The sequence below is a fragment of the Oncorhynchus keta genome, chromosome 32 (assembly GCF_023373465.1).
Source record: "Oncorhynchus keta strain PuntledgeMale-10-30-2019 chromosome 32, Oket_V2, whole genome shotgun sequence".
NCBI lineage: Eukaryota > Metazoa > Chordata > Actinopteri > Salmoniformes > Salmonidae > Oncorhynchus > Oncorhynchus keta.
This window is the reverse complement of record NC_068452.1, coordinates 19,847,337-19,867,911: the sequence shown is the minus strand read 5'-3', so window position 1 is coordinate 19,867,911 and position 20,575 is coordinate 19,847,337. Positions and strand designations below refer to the sequence as shown.

Genomic DNA, 20,575 nt, shown 5'->3' with positions numbered 1-20,575 from the left:
CATATCATCCCCTTGTTTGATGTCCCCGTTCCGGGTATAGAGAGAGACAGAGAGCAGGATAGAGGAACGTTTTTTTTGTGTGTTTTTTCCCCCCTGCCCCAGCCTCTCTCCCACGTCAGTTGGGGCATTGAATGACTGACGGCTGCATACCAAGCCTCCTTCTGGGGCTCGTTGCGTTGCGTTCACGGTCCTGTTTCTGTCCTGCCAGGGCTAAATATAATTCCCCAAGTTTGCAAATGTAGCACAAGTCCTGCAACCTGACCCTCACCCCCCACCCACCAGTCCCAGCTCTCTCACTCCCCTCTCCCTTTCTCATACACAAGGTTCAGGTTCTTGGAGGTGGGGGTGTGTGTTAGGAGGTTTAGGAGAGCACTCTCCTATTTTCACACATACAGTACTCTCTCTCTGGCTCTCTCTCTTTCAGAGACACACACACACGTACTTTTGGACTTACACACTTGCCGGCACGGTCTCTCTCTGTCTCTCTCTCTCTCTCGCACACACACGCACACACACACACTGCTGGTCGTTGGTGTGGACTGTGGCTTTGCCCCTCTGCTTTGCCGTGGTGTGGCGAACGTGGCAAACGCGGTATGGAGCAGACTGACAGGTATCGCAGGCCCGGCATGGTAAGACAGATCTAGCTAAACGCTTTACACTTTTGGTGAGTCTGTTTTGGCACCCGGTCCGGAAAGGGCGCCTTGTCGTACTGTAGGAGTGTGTGTGTTGGAGTGTGTCTGTGAGACTATGTGGGCGAGTGTGTCAGAGAGGTTTGAAATTTAAGTTGGTGGACAGAACACATTAACTTAGAAAAAAGTTTTGGATGAGCCATTTCCTGGTGTCTCTCATTCTCTCTCATTCTCGCTCTCTTTGATCCTCTTCTTTCGCCTGCGTTGTGTGATTCCATTTTGGGCTGGGCCACAGCTGCAGGAAAGGAGCTGGGTTTTTAATTAGACTTCCAGTCCCCCTGGTAGGCAGCCTGCCTGCCGAGGGACCCGCCAGCCTCACTGTCCCAGACCCTAGCCCCTACAGCCATTTTATGAGGCCCCCTCTATTGTGAAACATGTGATCGGCATCTCTGGGGATCCAGGCTGGTCCCAGAGATGCCGATCACATAGTCCGTAACGTCAGTGTTTCCTAACACGTGAATGGAATGGTTTTTGACCTCCACAAATTTCAGACAGAGTGCTATATTTATGTAGCTGATTTCTTGATAGGTGGACGTCTAGGAGGATATTTTCCGACGTTTTAGTGCTTTTTCAATGTTACATTTCCTATGCGTATTGTTGTTTTGGTTTCAAAGTACCTTTTTAAACGCTGTATGTCTCAACGGTATAATTAGTTGTACAAGTCTGCCATTAGCTTGTCCGTTTTCAAAAGTTATTGTTGATATTACTTAATTAGTGCCCACTTTGAGCTGAATCACACCTCTGTGTATTTCCGGTGAGGTCTGTACACGACTCACGTTTTCTTTTTGTTGTCTCTCTCAGCACCGCAGGGCCTTTTTTTTATTTTTTTTTTTAGATAGCAGGCCACGGAAGACACGGATGTCCGTCGTCCGGGCCCGTTGTCATGCCAACGGGCACGCATCGTGTGCCAAGAAGGCACATGGCCATTTAGACGTTGGGACGCGCCACTGGGCCACCGCGAGACATGTCTAAACGCTCCTCTCTTTAGTCCAAACCTGGCTCCCTGCTTCTCAATACCTGTTGCTTTTTAATCCTCTGGAAGAGTGTTGCTTTGTTGGTCTCCAGTTTCACCGCTGACTACTGTTTATGCCAGTGCTGCAGTTGTGGGACGTGAAAACCCTGTAGAATATAGGGATTGAGCCTGGGCATGATCATGGATTTTGTCCGTCGCCCTCTCTGCTGTCTGTCTGAGTGTGTTTGCCCTGTCTCTGACTGTGATTACAGCTGGGCAGACTGTTTGCTCCGATCACACAGAGGGCAGGAGGGAGGGCAGGAGGGAGTAGAGAGGGAGGGCAGGAGGAGATAGGCAGAAATACAGCCTAGGGGAGTAGCGAGAGAGTGTGATCTTGTCAGGATTAGAATGCCATAATCAATCATACGAGTGTTTTAGACCATTCTTGTATTTCACTTCGGTATCTTTTCGATCTTATTTCACTCTGTCCCACACACGCCGCCTTCTCACTTTGAATCGTAGTCTGTTTTTATCCGTAGATCTTTATACCATCATCAAGGCAAAAGGCATATGACTTCACAGCACGTGTTATACTTCCTCCGACAGTCACGAAGGAGGACACTAGATAGATGCTTATACTGTTCATCCACCCGTACTGGATACAGTGAGCTCCAAAAGTATCGGGACAGTTGTTTTGTCTCTGTACTCCAGCACTTTGGATTTGATATGATACAATGAGGTTAAAGTGCTGACTGTCAGCTTTAATTTGACTTGTATTTTCATCAATATCGTCGGGTGACCCGTTGAGATATTACAGCACTTTTTGTCCATAGTCCCCCCGTTTCAGGGGACCAAAAGTATTGGGACAAATTAATTTATGTCTATTAAAGTAGTCAAGTTTAAGTATTTGGTCCCATGTTCCTAGCATGAAATGATTACATCAAGCGTGTGACTCTACAAATTTGTTAGATGCATTTCCTGATTGTTTTGGTTGTGTTTCAGATTACTTTGTGCCCGATAGAAACGAATGGTAAATGAAGTATTGTCACTTTTATTGTAAATAAGAATAGAATATGTTTTGAAAATCTTCTACATTAATGTGGATGCTACCTTGATTACGGAGAATCTGGAATTCATCGTAAATAATTAAGAGTGAGAAAGTTACAGACGTGCAAATATCATGCATCTATAACTTAAGGTGTAGCCTGTAGACGCAATGTACACATCTCCATAACAGTATTGTACCATTCTCCCTCCTCCGTTGTGCCATCATGTACTGGAACAGTTGGTTAGGCCTTCATTTCATCAGAAGAGACAACATCATTAACATAATTTATCCCCTCAAGGCAACGCTTTTCTCCCCTCATTATTCAACGCTCTTGTCTTTCACACTCCCACTCTTTCCTTTTTCTTCTCCCTCTTTCTCTCTCTCTCTCCCTTTCCTCACTCTCGTTCTCTCGCCCCCCCCGCCCCCTTCTCTCCCCCAATTTGTTCGATATCAGAGCTAAGCAGGTGTGAATTCACCCCAGTGGAAGGAAGCCACTTTGCAGATGGAAGAGAGCAGGAGAAGAAAGGCAGTCAGGGCTGCTTGGTGAAAATGACAGCCTCTCACCTCTCATACCTCCATGTCTCAGTGGTGTCAGCTGACTAGCCCTGCCTACTAGTTCTGCCCAGCCCTGCCTACTAGCTCTGCCCAGCCCTGCCTACTAGCTCTGCCCAGCCCTGCCTACTAGTTCTGCCCAGCCCTGCCTACTAGTTCTGCCCAGCCCTGCCTACTAGTTCTGCCCAGCCCTGCCTACTAGTTCTGCCCAGCCCTGCCTACTAGTTCTGCCCAGCCCTGCCTACTAGTTCTGCCCAGCCCTGCCTACTAGTTCTGCCCAGCCCTGCCTACTAGTTCTGCCCAGCCCTGCCTACTAGTTCTGCCCAGCCCTGCCTACTAGTTCTGCCCAGCCCTGCCTACTAGTTCTGCCCAGCCCTGCCTACTAGTTCTGCCCAGCCCTGCCTACTAGTTCTGCCCAGCCCTGCCTACTAGTTCTGCCCAGCCCTGCCTACTAGTTCTGCCCAGCCCTGCCTACTAGCTCTGCCCAGCCCTGCCTACTAGTTCTGCCCAGCCCTGCCTACTAGTTCTGCCCAGCCCTGCCTACTAGTTCTGCCCAGCCCTGCCTACTAGTTCTGCCCAGCCCTGCCTACTAGCTCTGCCCAGCCCTGCCTACTAGCTCTGCCCAGCCCTGCCTACTAGCTCTGCCCAGCCCTGCCTACTAGTTCTGCCCAGCCCTGCCTACTAGCTCTGCCCAGCCCTGCCTACTAGTTCTGCCCAGCCCTGCCTACTAGTTCTGCCCAGCCCTGCCTACTAGTTCTGCCCAGCCCTGCCTACTAGCTCTGCCCAGCCCTGCCTACTAGCTCTGCCCAGCCCTGCCTACTAGCTCTGCCCAGCCCTGCCTACTAGTTCTGCCCAGCCCTGCCTACTAGCTCTGCCCAGCCCTGCCTACTAGCTCTGCCCAGCCCTGCCTACTAGCTCTGCCCAGCCCTGCCTACTAGCTCTGCCCAGCCCTGCCTACTAGCTCTGCCCAGCCCTGCCTACTAGCTCTGCCCAGCCCTGCCTACTAGCTCTGCCCAGCCCTGCCTACTAGCTCTGCCCAGCCCTGCCTACTAGTTCTGCCCAGCCCTGCCTACTAGTTCTGCCCAGCCCTGCCTACTAGCTCTGCCCAGCCCTGCCTACTAGCTCTGCCCAGCCCTGCCTACTAGTTCTGCCCAGCCCTGCCTACTAGCTCTGCCCAGCCCTGCCTACTAGCTCTGCCCAGCCCTGCCTACTAGTTCTGCCCAGCCCTGCCTACTAGTTCTCCCCAGCCCTGCCTACTAGCTCTGCCCGTCCCTGCCTACTAGCTCTGCCCGTCCCTGCCTACTAGCTCTGCCCGTCCCTGCCTACTAGCTCTGCCCAGCCCTGCCTACTAGCTCTGCCCAGCCCTGCCTACTAGCTCTGCCCAGCCCTGCCTACTAGCTCTGCCCAGCCCTGCCTACTAGCTCTGCCCAGCCCTGCCTACTAGCTCTGCCCAGCCCTGCCTACTAGCTCTGCCCAGCCCTGCCTACTAGCTCTGCCCAGCCCTGCCTACTAGCTCTGCCCGTCCCTGCCTACTAGCTCTGCCCAGCCCTGCCTACTAGCTCTGCCCGTCCCTGCCTACTAGTTCTGCCCAGCCCTGCCTACTAGCTCTGCCCGTCCCTGCCTACTAGCTCTGCCCAGCCCTGCCTACTAGCTCTGCCCGTCCCTGCCTACTAGCTCTGCCCAGCCCTGCCTACTAGCTCTGCCCAGCCCTGCCTACTAGCTCTGCCCAGCCCTGCCTACTAGCTCTGCCCAGCCCTGCCTACTAGCTCTGCCCAGCCCTGCCTACTAGCTCTGCCCGTCCCTGCCTACTAGCTCTTCCCAGCCCTGCCTACTAACTCTTCCCAGCTCTGCCCGGCTCTGCCCAGCCCTGCCTACTAGCTCTGCCAAGCTCTGCCTACTAGCTCTGTCTACTAGCTCTGCCCAGCTCTGCCCACTAACTCTGCCCACTAGGTCTGCCTACTAACTCTGCCTACTAACTCTGCCCAGCTCTGCCAAGCCAAGCCCTGCTGAATAACTCTGCCCAGCCCTGCCTACTAGCTCTGCCAAACTCTGCCCACTAGCTCTGCCCACTAGCTCTGCCCACTAGCTCTGCCCACTAGCTCTGCCTACTAACTCTGCCCAGCTCTGCCAAGCCCTGCCTACTAACTCTGCCCAGCCCTGCCTACTAGCTCTGCCAAGCTCTGCCCACTAGCTCTGCCCACTAGCTCTGCCTACTAGCTTTGCCTATTAGCTCTGCCCACTAGCTCTGCCTACTAGCTCTGCCCACTAGCTTTGCCTATTAGCTCTGCCCACTAGCTCTGCCCACTAGCTCTGCCTATTAGCTCTGCCTACTAACTCTGCCTACTAGCTCTGCCCACTAACTCTGCCCACTAACTCTGCCCACTAACTCTGCCTACTAGCTCTGCCTACTAACTCTGCCTACTAGCTCTGCCTACTAACTATGCCTACTAGCTCTGCCTACTAACTCTGCCTACCAACTCTGTCTACCAGCTCTGCCTACTAACTCTGCCTACTAGCTCTGCCTACTAGCTCTGCCTACTAACTCTGCCTACTAGCTCTGCCTACTAGCTCTGTCTACTAGCTCTGCCTACTTACTCTGCCTACTAGCTCTGCCTACTAGCTCTGCCCACTAACTCTGTGTACTAGCGCTGCCTACTAACTCTGCCTACTAGCTCTGCCTACTAGCTCTGCCTACTAACTCTGCCTACTAGCTCTGCCTACTAGCTCTGTCTACTAGCTCTGCCTACTTACTCTGCCGACTAGCTCTGCCTACTAACTCTGCCTACAAGCTCTAACCAATAACTCTGTCTACTAGCTCTGCCTACTAGCTCTGCCTACTAACTCTGCCTACTAACTATGTCTACTAGCTCTGTCTACTAGCTTTGCCTATTAGCTCTGCCCACTAGCTCTGCCCACTAGCTCTGCCTACTAGCTCTGCCTACTTACTCTGCCGACTAGCTCTGCCTACTAACTCTGCCTATAAGCTCTAACCACTAACTCTGTCTACTAGCTCTGCCTACTAGCTCTGCCTACTAACTCTGCCTACTAACTATGTCTACTAGCTCTGTCTACTAGCTTTGCCCAGCCCTGCCTACTAGTTCTGCTCAGCCCTGCCTACTAGTTCTGCCCAGCCCTGCCTACTAGCTCTGCCCGTCCCTGCCTACTAGCTATGCCCGTCCCTGCCTACTAGCTCTGCCCGTCCCTGCCTACTAGCTCTGCCCAGCCCTGCCTACTAGCTCTGCCCGTCCCTGCCTACTAGCTCTGCCCAGCCCTGCCTACTAGCTCTGCCCAGCCCTGCCTACTGGAGAGTCTGCCCAGCCCTGCCTACTAGCTCTGCCCAGCCCTGCCTACTAGCTCTGCCCGTCCCTGCCTACTAGCTCTGCCCAGCCCTGCCTACTGGCCGCGGCCACGCGGTGGAGCGTTTGTAAAAGAGAACAGGGATGGCTACAGAAAAGGCTTAAAAGAATCTTATTGACTAAAATCTTATTGATTAAAATGATACAGTACTCTTCCCAGCTCTGCCCGGCTCTGCCCAGCCCTGCCTACTAGCTCTGCCCAGCTCTGCCTACTAGCTCTGTCTACTAGCTCTGCCCAGCTCTGCCCACTAACTCTGCCCACTAGGTCTGCTTACTAGCTCTGCTGCCTACTAACTCTGCCCAGCTCTGCCAAGCCAAGCCCTGCTGAATAACTCTGCCAAGCTCTGCCCACTAGCTCTGCCCACTAGCTCTGCCCACTAGCTCTGCCTACTAACTCTGCCCAGCTCTGCCAAGCCCTGCCTACTAACTCTGCCCAGCCCTGCCTACTAGCTCTGCCAAGCTCTGCCCACTAGCTCTGCCTACTAACTCTATTAGCTCTGCCTACTAACTCTGCTAGCTCTGCCTACTAGCTCTGCCTACTAGCTCTGCCTACTAACTCTGCCCACTAACTCTGCCCACTAACTCTGCCCACTAGCTCTGCCTACTAACTCTGCCTACTAGCTCTGCCTACTAACTATGCCTACTAGCTCTGCCTACTAACTCTGCCTACCAACTCTGTCTACCAGCTCTGCCTACTAACTCTGCCTACTTACTCTGCCTACTAGCTCTGCCTACTAACTCTGCCTACTAGCTCTGCCTACTAGCTCTGTCTACTAGCTCTGCCTGGAGAGAGGGGAGAAGAGGTTACTCTGCCGACTGCCTACTAACTATGTCCAGATCTGCCTACTAACTCTGCCTACTAGCTCTGCCTACTAGCTCTGCCCACTAACTCTGTGTACTAGCGCTGCCTACTAACTCTGCCTACTAGCTCTGCCTACTAGCTCTGCCTACTAACTCTGCCTACTAGCTCTGCCTACTAGCTCTGTCTACTAGCTCTGCCTACTTACTCTGCCGACTAGCTCTGCCTACTAACTCTGCCTACAAGCTCTAACCAATAACTCTGTCTACTAGCTCTGCCTACTAGCTCTGCCTACTAGCTCTGCCTACTAGCTCTGTCTACTAGCTTTGCCTATTAGCTCTGCCCACTAGCTCTGCCTACTAGCTCTGTCTACTAGCTCTGCCTACTTACTCTGCCGACTAGCTCTGCCTACTAACTCTGCCTATAAGCTCTAACCACTAACTCTGTCTACTAGCTCTGTCTACTAGCTCTGCCTACTAACTCTGCCTACTAACTATGTCTACTAGCTCTGTCTACTAGCTTTGCCTATTAGCCCTGCCTACTAGCTCTGCCCAGCCCTGCCTACTAGCTCTGCCCATCCCTGCCTACTAGCTCTGCCCAGCCCTGCCTACTAGCTCTGCCCAGCTCTGCCTACAGGGTATCACCCTGGTTCCTGCCTCACACTCCTTTAGTAAAGGATTGATTAAGTCCCTAATTGTGTCTCACCCTCTTTTTCTCTCTATGGATTTCACTCCCGTCTCTGTCTTTTTTCTATTCTGCTGGTTTGTCATGTGGTGTGACCAGGTTGAGTGCGTGAGTCACACATACTGTAAACACACGCACTCCGCGCGCGCGCACACACAAACACTAACACACACACACACACTAACACACATCCCTCTTGCTCCCTCTCGCTTCACTGCATCACGGACCTGTTGCAGCAGTCAGGGAGTTGCTGTTCTGTGAGAGTTATTCTGAGGAGGCAGTAAGCTATTCTCTCCTCTTTATTCTCTCTCTTAGACAGACACAGTCCTCTTGGTTTCCCATCTATCTTAATTAACCTTTCTGTAATAATCAGCTCTCCATGTTGGGATGCACCTGTATGGGTTAGAGGATGACTCAGAGCCGGTAAGTGGCAACGGCTATTATCATCATTATGAAACGCTGCATGTCTGTCTGTGTCGGGGAGCCGGGCAAGGGTGGGTGTGTTGTGTTAATGAAACAGGAAGTAGGGAAGGTCAGGGGTTGCTCCCCTGGAAGTGGCTACCTGTTGCCTTTGTTACCGGGCGTGGCATTGCTAAGCCACCGATTGATTTTGATGGGAAAGGTGTCAGCACAAGTATCAACTTTCTGTTTGTTATTAATTCCAACCATATAAAGTGGCACAATAAATATCAAAGTGCCTAGTTCTCACTCACATACAGTATTTCTGTCTGTCTGTGACAGGTTGCCCTTGTGTATATTTAGTCCTTCAAGTCCTGTCTGGCCTCTATTTGCTCTGGAGTAGAGATGGGGGCTGAAGCCGCTGAACCTTCACCTCCGACCCCTGACCCGTGCTACCTTCTGGGGCATTCTGGGACTCAACCCTCCTTTTCATTTCTTCTTCTCTTTCACACGGCTCTATACGTAGCAACAGTACCTGCAGTTGCTGTGTTAACAGGCAGAGACCGAGAGACCAATAGGGAGTCGGGAAGTTTTCTGATTTTGAGATCGCACCATTTTTTTAAAAAGCACTTTTGCTTAAACGCATACTTATGTGCTAATTACCAAATACCTACGTGTTTGAACTCCCCATTTTCTCACCGGGGAATTATTTCAAGTCATTACATATGGTGGATGTCAATTCTCACCACATTCTCACCTCTATTTTAAAACCCCACACCTAATGACTCACTCATTCTGCCTCGCACATTCAGCTGTCCACATTCTTGTCTGCACCTCCCACGGGTGTATGCGGCAAGCGAGCGAGAGAGAGTCTGACACCTGGAAAAACCGAACAAGTGGGATAGTTACATAAAGAGAACACTCAAACACTTTACAAGTGAGCCAGGCTGTACTACCAGTGCTGGGCTGTGGTGTACAGTATGCCAGGCAGGGAACGCTCCGCTCTGAGCAGAGCCCCCTAGGAGAGGAGGCCATGCCAGGGTTTTTATTGTGTGGATGGGTGGATTAGGGTCAGCCAGAGAGGCTCAGGTTACCATTGATCACTGGTGGTGGAAGTGGACAAAACCATAGCCACTTCATGAGTAATATATCAGTGCTAATATTAAATCCGGGCCATAGACTGTTTTATCTCTCTATCTCCCCCTCTCTCTCTGACACGCCCACACTCAGTGAATCTGTTGACACTGGGTGTTAAACACATCAAAGCGTCTGATCAGATGTGATTCAGGTTTGCATATGTGTTTTGATGCATCCACTTCACACCCATATTACACCAGCCAAGTGTTCTGTGCCCGACAGTAATGTGTGTGTATTTGAGGAGTAGGCTTGAGTGCAGGCAGCCAGTCAGGCAGCCAGGCAGGCAGGTTCCCTTTGTGCCTCCAGGTTATAAATAAAGGGTGAAACAAAATAAATACCACAGAGAGGTGGACCTGATGACAATTATAGGTGATTGGGATATTTGCCCTCGAGCCATTCAGAATGAGGTAGGCACCAGTCAGTAGTATAGAACACACTACAGTACATATTATGGTCTAAACAGAGATGGACAGAACACACTACAGTACATATTATGGTCTAAACAGAGATGGACAGAACACACTACAGTACATATTATGGTCTAAAAAGAGATGGACAGAACACACTACAGTACATATTATGATCTAAACAGAGATGGACAGAACACACTACAGTACATATTATGGTCTAAAAAGAGATGGACAGAACACACTACAGTACATACTATGGTCTAAACAGAGATGGACAGAACACACTACAGTACATATTATGGTCTAAACAGAGATGGACAGAACACACTACAGTACATATGGTCTAAAAAGAGATGGACAGAACACACTACAGTACATATTATGATCTAAACAGACGATGGACAGAACACACTACAGTACATACTATGGTCTAAACAGAGATGGACAGAACACACTACAGTACATATTATGGTCTAAACAGAGATGGACAGAACACACTACAGTACATATTATGGTCTAAAAGAGATGGACAGAACACACTACAGTACATATTATGGTCTAAACAGAGATGGACAGAACACACTACAGTACATACTATGGTCTAAACAGAGATGGACAGAACACACTACAGTACATACTATGGTCTAAACAGAGATGGACAGAACACACTACAGTACATACTATGGTCTAAACAGAGATGGACAGAACACACTACAGTACATATTATGGTCTAAACAGAGATGGACAGAACACACTACAGTACATACTATGGTCTAAACAGAGATGGACAGAACACACTACAGGTTATACTATGGTCTAAACAGAGATGGACAGAACACACTACAGTACATACTATGGTCTAAACAGAGATGGACAGAACACACTACAGTACATATTATGGTCTAAACAGAGATGGACAGAACACACTACAGTACATATTATGATCTAAACAGAGATGGACAGAACACACTACAGTACATATTATGATCTAAACAGAGATGGACAGAACACACTACAGTACATATTATGGTCTAAACAGAGATGGACAGAACACACTACAGTACATATTATGGTCTAAACAGAGATGGACAGAACACACTACAGTACATATTATGATCTAAACAGAGATGGACAGAACACACTACAGTGCATATTATGGTCTAAACCGAGATGTACAGAACACACTACAGTACATATTATGGTCTAAACAGAGATGGACAGAACACACTACAGTACATATTATGGTCTAAACAGAGATGGACAGAACACACTACAGTACATATTATGGTCTAAAAAGAGATGGACAGAACACACTACAGTACATATTATGATCTAAACAGAGATGGACAGAACACACTACAGTACATATTATGGTCTAAACAGAGATGGACAGAACACACTACAGTACATATTATGGTCTAAACAGAGATGGACAGAACACACTACAGTACATATTATGGTCTAAACAGAGATGGACAGAACACACTACAGTACATATTATGGTCTAAACAGAGATGGACAGAACACACTACAGTACATATTATGATCTAAACAGAGATGGACAGAACACACTACAGTACATATTATGGTCTAAACAGAGATGGACAGAACACACTACAGTACATATTATGGTCTAAAAAGAGATGGACAGAACACACTACAGTACATAAGATTTTTAAGATTTAACAGAGATGGAGCAACGCATAGGGAGATGTGAAAAGACAGGCAGTGGAAAATAATATATTGAGAGAAGAGACTGAGAGGCACCGAGTGAAGGAGACATAAAGCAGAGAGGGAGAGAGATCCCAGATTATCACGTTGGGCACAAGGCCTTTGACTGTGTTATTCCACACACTCCTCTACATTCCACTAATTTCTCTCCTCCCTGTCTGTCTGTTGGTGTTGTTATGGGGAGGTGTGTGTGTGTGTGTGTGTGTGTGTGTGTGTGTGTGTGTGTGTGTGTGTGTGTGTGTGTGTGTGTGTGTGTGGGTTCCAGTAGTACTGTTGCTGTCTTTATTGCACAGGGGTTTTTATTCAAGGACAGGGGTTTTTATGTGGTCATGCCATATAATACGCTTGTGTACACACACACACAAACATACACACACACGCTTGAACAAACATACAGCACGCTAGAAAAAAAAATGACCATGCCACCATCTCCCACATTCTCCTTCTTTCCTTCTCTCTATACCTCCAATCTCTCTGCCCTCTTTCTTTCTCTCTCCCACACATAAACACACACTCACTCACTCTCACTTCCCTACTCTGTCTGTGTGTGTGTGTGTGTGTGTGTGTGTGTGTGTGTGTGTGTGTGTGTGTGTGTGTGTGTGTGTGTGTGTGTGTGTGTGTGTGTGTGTGTGTGTGTGTGTGTGTGTGTGTGTGTGTGTGTGTGTGTGTGTGCGCGTGTGTGTGTTGCAGGGCTCTGCCGACTCCTACACCAGCCGGCCGTCGGACTCAGATGTGTCCCTGGAGGAGGACCCAGAGGCACTGAGGAAGGAGGCAGACCTACAGGCCTTGGCCACCCTCGAGAAAGCTAAGGTCAGGTGTCACCATGGCCCTTCCCTGTGGCCCTGTCCTTCTGTTATACAGTACCCCATACAGCCGCCATACAGAACAGCCCGGTCTTTAACCATTCGCCCTGACCCTAACTATACACCTGACTAATCTCGCTAACAGTGTCCCCTTGATGTTTTAGGTACACGGTTAACACATATTATAGCCTGTCTTTCCAGCCAATTAACATTCAATAACAGTCTTTGTGACAATATAGACATCGCGCGACATGACAAGTTGAGTAATATCTCACCCCCCCGTCTTGTCCGCTCTATCGCCCTCATGTCCTCCGTTCTCATTCTTTCTTTCGGGCTTTCTCTTTCTTGCTTCAACCCCTCCAGACCAAACCGGTGGCCTTTGCTGTGCGGACGAATGTGGGCTACAACTCTGGGCCCAACGACGACGTCCCAGTGCAGGGCATGGCCATCTCCTTTGAAGCCAAAGACTTCCTACACATCAAAGAGGTACCGGAGCTGCGTAAACAACACTGGGCCTTCTTATTTCTTATTGTTAGATCATTTCTGAAGATGATTTAGTCCCCGTCACCCGGGAGCTTTACGAAGACAGTGGGATATGGTGAAGTGGCATTTTGTTATAATATAAACATCCGGTTCTATATTTATATCTGATTGATGTGTCGATAAGCAAGCTACGATGGCGGCGGCGGTTGCCTTGGCAACACACAGCAGGGGCTCTGTGAGCGAGGGAGGAGGAGAAGACTGGTGTGTGTATTATTGGGTAGCATTTACGTGTCTGTCTGTCTGTCCGTGTGCTCTGTGCAGAAGTACAATAATGACTGGTGGATCGGGCGTCTGGTGAAGGAGGGCTGTGAGGTGGGGTTCATCCCCAGCCCAGTCAAACTGGAGAACACCAGGCTACTGCAGGAGCAGAAGATGAGACAGAACCGCCTCAGCTCCAGGTACTGGCTGCTGCCCACACCCACGTCCCCTGGCACCCATCACCCAGTCACTTTACAGCAACGTAGACCTGTCAGCTACCGTCATGTCAGAGCTGTTATCCAACAGGGTTGGGCTCAATTCGAATTGAAGGCAGTTAATTCAGATAGTCATTTGAATTGAATTATTATATATTTTTTTAAACTTTTGAAATAAGTAGCATCTACTTGTCAGTTTATTGATATGTCATTGAAAATAAATGCCCTTGAATTGGAAGTTTTGTTTACTTTCTAAATTGACTGCCTTCAATTTGAATTGAGCCAACCCTGTTATCCAATTAGCTTCCACAATGCATGCAACATAATACAGTACAATGATCACCCAATCACCACTTCACAACAGTCACTACTTCACAATTAAAAATGGGAAAAGTTCCATTTATTTTCAATTACATTTTTTTTCAATCCACTTCAATTTTCACCTACCAGTAACCATCCACTCATTGTTCTCTCCTCCTCCCTCTTACAGCAAATCTGGTGGCAGCTCCAGCCTGGACGTTGCCACGGGAACACGCAGGCCCACCCCTCCTGGCACAGGTAAGGTCAGGGGTAGGGGGTCATCTTCACAGCTCGGCTGGCTAGAAGAGACACACACGATAGCTATAGATATAGCCCTCTGCCGCGGCCTGTCGCTAATATTTCGTGCAGATTTGAGTTGGATAGTTAGTGATCCATGACGAATTAGATATCTGCAGTGTGGAGGGGAGCGTCTGGGTGGGTGCTGGTGCTGCTGCTGCTGCTGCTGCTGGAGTGAGAGTCAGACGGAGAGAAAGAGAGGGGTCCTATAGCAGGTTTGTCATTAGCATGGCTAACAGGACCAGCCTGAAACACAGCTGAGGATATAAGCGCTCCTCTCGTCAAATCTGATCACTACGCTTGGCCAGACCAGGCCCGCGTCCCAAATGGCACCCTATTCCCTGCATAGTGCGCTAGTTTTGACCAAAGCCTTATGGGCCCTGGTCAAAGGTAATGCACTTTCATTCCCAATTTGAGACGCAGCCCACACCTTAAGAGTGTTGGCACCGGGCAGCAACGGGATAGTTCAGTTCAGTCACACTGCTGGATAGACAGTACGAGTCACTGAGGGAAATAAATAGACTGGCATAGAGACCGAAGGAAAGATTGACAGAAATATATACATGTTTTTATTAGATAAGAGCCGCCTGGGAGTGAATTCATTGAATTGAATAATTGAATTGAAGACAGACGGACGAGATCAGACACGTTGTTTCTCCGTTGATGGATGTGTTACATTAGTACATGACAGTTATAGTATGGTTCTCTTTATCAAGCCTATTTGTTGTACCTGAACTGATATACCAAACCCCTCTTCCTGCCTGGCTGTGCCAGCTTAAAACACCCCTACCCACATCCAAAACACAGAGCCCTCACCACCTTAACCAGTCCCAGCACACAGCAAACCCTCCTCAGGGCAGCTACAACCCCTTTTCTGCCTCCACCTCCTAGCACCTAGTCTTCTCTGCTCTCTCTGCTCTCTCTTTCTCTCTCTTTTTCTCGTCTCCGCCACCTTCTTCTTCAGCAGTGAATAGCTCGCTCTTCCACCTCCTTTCTCTCCGCATCTCTCTCTTACTCACTGTTCTGTTTGCGATCACTGTTTTTCTGACCTGCTCATGCACTGACTTCGTCGTGACCAAAAGCATTTATTCTTTACTTAGTCACCTATTGACTTTTATTTCAGCACTGTTATTTCTGGTTCAGAACTCTGTCATTTCTCCCATTTCTCGATCTCAGATCTGTGTCTGGCCTTCTCTCTGCTTTTGATTGCCTTTCTTGTCCTCCCTTTTTTCCTCTTTCCTCATTTCTCTGTATACATCTCCACTTTTTCTTCCTCTTTTCACTATTGCTCGATATTCTCTCTCTCTCTCTCTCTCTCTCTCTCTCTCTCTCTCTCTCTCTCTCTCTCTCTCTCTCTCTCTCTCTCTCTCTCTCTCTCTCTCTCTCTCTCTCTCTCTCTCTCTCTCTCTCTCTGTCTCTCTCTCTCTCTGTCTCTCTCTCTCGCTGTCTCTCTGTCTCTCTCTCTCTCTGTCTCTCTCTCTCTGTCTCTCTCTGTCTCTCTCTGTCTCTCTCTGTCTCTCTCTCTGTCTCTCTCTCTCTGTCCCTCTCTCTCTCTCTCTTTCTGTCTCTCTCTTTCTGTCTCTCTCTCTCTCTCTCTCTCTCTCTCTCTCTCTCTCTCTCTCTCTCTCTCTCTCTCTCTCTCTCTCTCTACCCCACCCCACCCCTCAGCTCATGTGGATATGTCCACGATGGCTTTTGACCTTGACCCCCTGGACCTGGATGCCGAGGAGCCCCCTGAGCCCCAGGGTGACCCTCGCTCCCCCAAAGGCAGCGCAGGCAGCGTCACCTCCCCCCAGGGCCAAATCCACCGCCTGCCCTTCTTTAAGAAGGTAAAGCCCTCCAGGGGACCCAGGCACCACGGCTGCTTCCCCTCCCCACCTCCCTTCAAACCAAACCCCCCTTCTGCACGAAGCTATGGCCCAGTCCTAGGCTTTAATAACCTCTGTCTTTCCTCACTAGCCCCTCTTACCCTTACCGTCTCCGACTTACTGCACTCAACTGACCCACCGTTCCCGCCGCTAGCCAGCGCCTGTCTGACTCCCTAATCCCGATTGGCCCCTCAGTCTCTGGTCACCACGGTGACGTTGAGTTCTGTTTGCCTGTGTGTTTCTGCGCTGGCCAACTGGGGGAGGGGTTGAGCTGAGCTAAAGACGAAACCTGACCACGTTCATACATTCGCCGGTGCAAAAGCAATGTATGAATATTCGTCGGCGGTGCAACCCGAAACAATAAATGTCATTATCGATCAGACTACGGTGGGTGTGGTCTCCGCTGTCCTATTGAACAGCTCCACTCCCAATTCCCAACTAACCGTCACCTGTCAATAACAACACGTCCTCTGTCTTTTGTGCTTGTTGTCCCTTTTGCTCTGTCTTCTCGTGGGGGTTGTGTGCGGAATGATACTGTAGGTGGTCCGGCTAAACAGAAACAGAAGTCGGTGAGTCGGTGCTGACCTTTAATTGACCTTTACCTTCTGTTCTGCCTCCTCCTCCTCCTCTTCTTCCTCTCTGTTGTCTCTCCATGTTCCTCAGTCTGCTCTCATGTCAGCTTATGCTAGAGAGAGTGGGAGGTGACTGGATTTGAACATTTCCTCACTTATGCCCCAAGAAGAAGATTTCCGTGTGGCAGTTGTCCCCAGGGATATTGTGTTCCAAAATGATCAATTAATAAATTATGGAAAATTAGGAATTATAGGGAGGAATTGTAGGAATGGAAATGTTAGTTCCACCCCCAAATGCAAGCAGGGCTTCCATTTGTCTCTGTCTTCAGAACTGATTGGGTAAACACGGGCTGTCAGTATGCAGTCAGAACTGATTGGGTAAACACGGGCTGTCAGTATGCAGTCAGAGCTGATTGGGTAAACACGGGCTGTCAGCATGCAGTCAGAGCTGATTGGGTAAACACGGGCTGTCAGCATGCAGTCAGAGCTGATTGGGTAAACACGGGCTGTCAGCATGCAGTCAGAGCTGATTGGGTAAACACGGGCTGTCAGCATGCAGTCAGAGCTGATTGGGTAAACACGGGCTGTCAGCATGCAGTCAGAGCTGATTGGGTAAACACGGGCTGTCAGCATGCAGTCAGAGCTGATTGGGTAAACACGGGCTGTCAGCATGCAGTCAGAGCTGATTGGGTAAACACGGGCTGTCAGCATGGAGTCAGAGCTGATTGGGTAAACACGGGCTGCCAGCATGCAGTCAGAGCTGATTGGGTAAACACGGGCTGCCAGTGTGCAGTCAGAGCTGATTGGGTAAACACGGGCTGCCAGTAAGCAGTCAGAGCTGATTGGGTAAACACGGGCTGTCAGGAAGCAGTCAGAGCTGATTGGGTAAACACGGGCTGTCAGTAAGCAGTCAGAGCTGATTGGGTAAACACGGGCTGTCAGCATGCAGTCAGAGCTGATTGGGTAAACACGGGCTGTCAGCATGCAGTCAGAGCTGATTGGGTAAACACGGGCTGTCAGCATGCTCAGAGCTGATTGGGTAAACACGGGCTGCAGCAGTCAGAGCTGATTGTCAGGGCTGCCAGCTGATTGATTGGGTAAACACGGGCTGCCAGTAAGCAGTCAGAGCTGATTGGGTAAACACGGGCTGCCAGTAAGCAGTCAGAGCTGATTGGGTAAACACGGGCTGTCAGTAAGCAGTCAGAGCTGATTGGGTAAACACGGGCTGTCAGCATGCAGTCAGAGCTGATTGGGTAAACACGGGCTGCCAGTAAGCAGTCAGAGCTGATTGGGTAAACACGGGCTGTCAGCATGCAGTCAGAGCTGATTGGGCAAACACGGGCTGCCAGTAAGCAGGTGCAGGCGTGTCACGGCCCCTGTCACTCACACTTCTGGTGAACGTTAATGCTCCCTGATGTGTTTTCATGCCCATTCTGGACGGCTGCTTTGACTGACAGCCTGTCATCAGCCCGCCTCGCTATCCCTCGCCATATCAGAGCTGTCAACACAGCTTTGATCCCGTAGATACAGGAGACTGTGGAGGCAGAGGCACGCTTTGTCCTCCAATAGCAAAAACACTCTCTATAGATTACGTGAAAGTTCATGTCATTCAGAAAGAGAGAGATGAATGGCGATACGCAGTACACTTCCCCCAGCACTGCACCTCTAGTGATGAGCACCATTTGGAAAAGTTCTTAAGTGTATTTTTAGATGTAGTGAATTTGTAATGGGGTGAACTGAGTCCACTGCCTGGTCGTGGAGGTGTGGCTTTATGTAACGTAACGTACCTTTAGTGGAGGAGAGCTCTTCAAGCCTCTATGCTACTGCTCTCAGTGCACTAAAGTTTTGCATGGAATACAGAGGAGAAGGCGTGCTGGGAATACAGAGAGCGGACACCGAACACACGCTAGCATCCTACGGGTGTAGGATCTTAATGTGATCACTTTTTGTTGCTGAGAATTGTCCTGCAGGAAATGCAAATGAGCTTCGTGATTTACATACATTTACTGAAAACCCACACAAACACACCGTTATATTAACAGTATTGCACTTTTAATGGCCTAACCACGGATCAACCAACACTATGGACTAAACGTTCAAAACCTGTTGCTGCGGGATTATTTTTGTCGTGACAATATAGGTCAAATGAAGATCCTTCACCTGTATTCTCCTAATGCCTGCCTATCTGTTAGTGGATAGACCATGGGAGGGGTTTACTTAGTGTTCTCCCCTCACCTGTCACTCCAAAACGGGGCGCTTTCTATAACAGAACAGATGCTTATAGATGCGTTGTCGGCCAGATGCTTCTCATGATTCATATTGATGAAATGTTAATGTATGCATTTGTTTTACTTGTTGGAATATTGATTGACTGGGTGTGGATGTTTTGCGTAAGAGTGTTGTGTATGTTTCCATTTTCAATGTGATTTGAGTGTTTGAGTAAGTGTCGGAAATACGTTCTCTGTATGTTGGTTCAAAATGAGGGGTATCTTTTTGTAGGTTTAGTGTGTGCGCTTGTTGTCCATTTTTCTCTGGGCCTAAAAAAACATTTGGCTCGGTGTCTATCTGGCTTCTTTCTCTAAAGCAAGAGGGGTCCACCACACACAGATACATACTACGAGAGAGTAGGAGAGAGAGTGTTATCTTCGACTGGAACTGCAGTCACATGAGCCTTTGGCTGCACGAAAGCCCCTGAGATTTCTTCTATATATATATTATTATCAATAATGGCCCTTACCACTCTCCGTAGCTCATTCTGATCCAATTTGATTATGGTTTATTTAATTTGCTATGACTGGGAGAGCAGACTGAGAAATGGAAAATTAGTGCTTTCTGTGAAAATGGTTGAGCTTGGTCTTTTACCCTCTCCAAGATAATAAATGGCCTCTGTCTGAAATGCTGAAATGCATTACATATCATTCTGACTGTAGTCTACTGTACAGAGAGAGAGGAAGAGTTGGTGTTGACATAATGTTGATTTGTGTGTGTGTGTGTTTCTGTGGCAGTCGCTTGTGTAGCTCCAGACGCGTGCGTACAACGTGGCTGTAGATTGTGCGTCACAGAGTATGCGTGAGCTCTGTTCGCGTGCGTGTCTGTGTTCAGACACAGAGGTTATAGTGTCTCACCCCACTCTTGGTGCTCTCCTGTCTGGCTCAGATGGAGCATGTCCCCCCGTACGACGTGGTCCCCTCCATGAGACCCATCATTCTAGTGGGGCCGTCACTGAAGGGCTACGAGGTAAGTCTACTGTGTAGCTCAATCTCCCCAACGTTCTTCATGGTTTATTATACCGGTCATATCCCCACGCCTCGGTTGTTCTTCTCCTCGTCTCCCACCAGGTGACTGACATGATGCAAAAGGCTCTCTTTGACTTTCTCAAGCACAAGTTTGAGGGCAGGTGAGTTTCAGGCCAGCCAGAGAACCTGACTGAAATATTGACCATATTTAGTAAAGGTTGAAAATGTCTTCAACTTAGTTATTTAGTTTAACCTGCTTTAAGACTTTTCCAGTTCTCAGCCCTGATTGGTTGATAATGTTTCTTCCAGGATATCCATCACCCGGGTGACAGCAGACATCTCCCTTGCCAAGCGCTCGGTCCTCAACAACCCCAGTAAACACACCATCATCGAGCGCTCCAGCACCCGCTCCAGCCTGGGTAAGACAGGACCTTGTAGGGCAAGTCATCTTTGTACCTAAAAGAAAACCATTGATCGCAATAAGCGCCAGGACTGGCTCTGTGCCTTTCCTACACACACCCACTTGATACATGTCAAAAAGCTTTGTTAGTTCATGTTTCTTATCATCCGTTGGGCTATTGTGTTGTTACCTTTCACGATCAGTGTTTTCATATATCCATCTTAGCTTGTGTAAGTATTTGATCCTGCTGATGACCTGCCCGATTCTAAATGAAATACCAGTTTGTACTTGGACAAAGACTGGTGTTTACCTGTCTCCTAGTATTGGGAGAGAAATATTTAAAAGTATTGTTTCTGTTGGTAATAGCTACCTGGTCAGCAAAAGGT

At 49.0% G+C, this 20,575-nt stretch overlaps 1 protein-coding gene across 5 annotated transcripts in view; it reads left to right on the top strand.

Moving 5' to 3' along the window:
* The window catches only part of LOC118365240 (voltage-dependent L-type calcium channel subunit beta-1), a 36,590-nt gene that overhangs the window by 8,481 nt on the left and 7,534 nt on the right, over positions 1-20,575 (top strand). For 2 of the 5 annotated variants that reach the window (XM_035747290.2, XM_035747295.2), the window contains exons 3-10: positions 12,448-12,567; positions 12,924-13,046; positions 13,365-13,501; positions 14,007-14,074; positions 15,782-15,942; positions 19,710-19,790; positions 19,892-19,950; positions 20,099-20,208. In XM_035747290.2, coding sequence (XP_035603183.1) covers positions 12,448-12,567; positions 12,924-13,046; positions 13,365-13,501; positions 14,007-14,074; positions 15,782-15,942; positions 19,710-19,790; positions 19,892-19,950; positions 20,099-20,208 — 859 coding nt within the window. Of the gene's footprint in view, positions 1-315; positions 630-8,305; positions 8,504-12,447; positions 12,568-12,923; positions 13,047-13,364; positions 13,502-14,006; positions 14,075-15,781; positions 15,943-16,521; positions 16,551-19,709; positions 19,791-19,891; positions 19,951-20,098; positions 20,209-20,575 lie in introns of those variants that run through there. The other 3 variants (XM_052490827.1, XM_052490828.1, XM_035747294.2) reach the window with 3 other exon arrangements.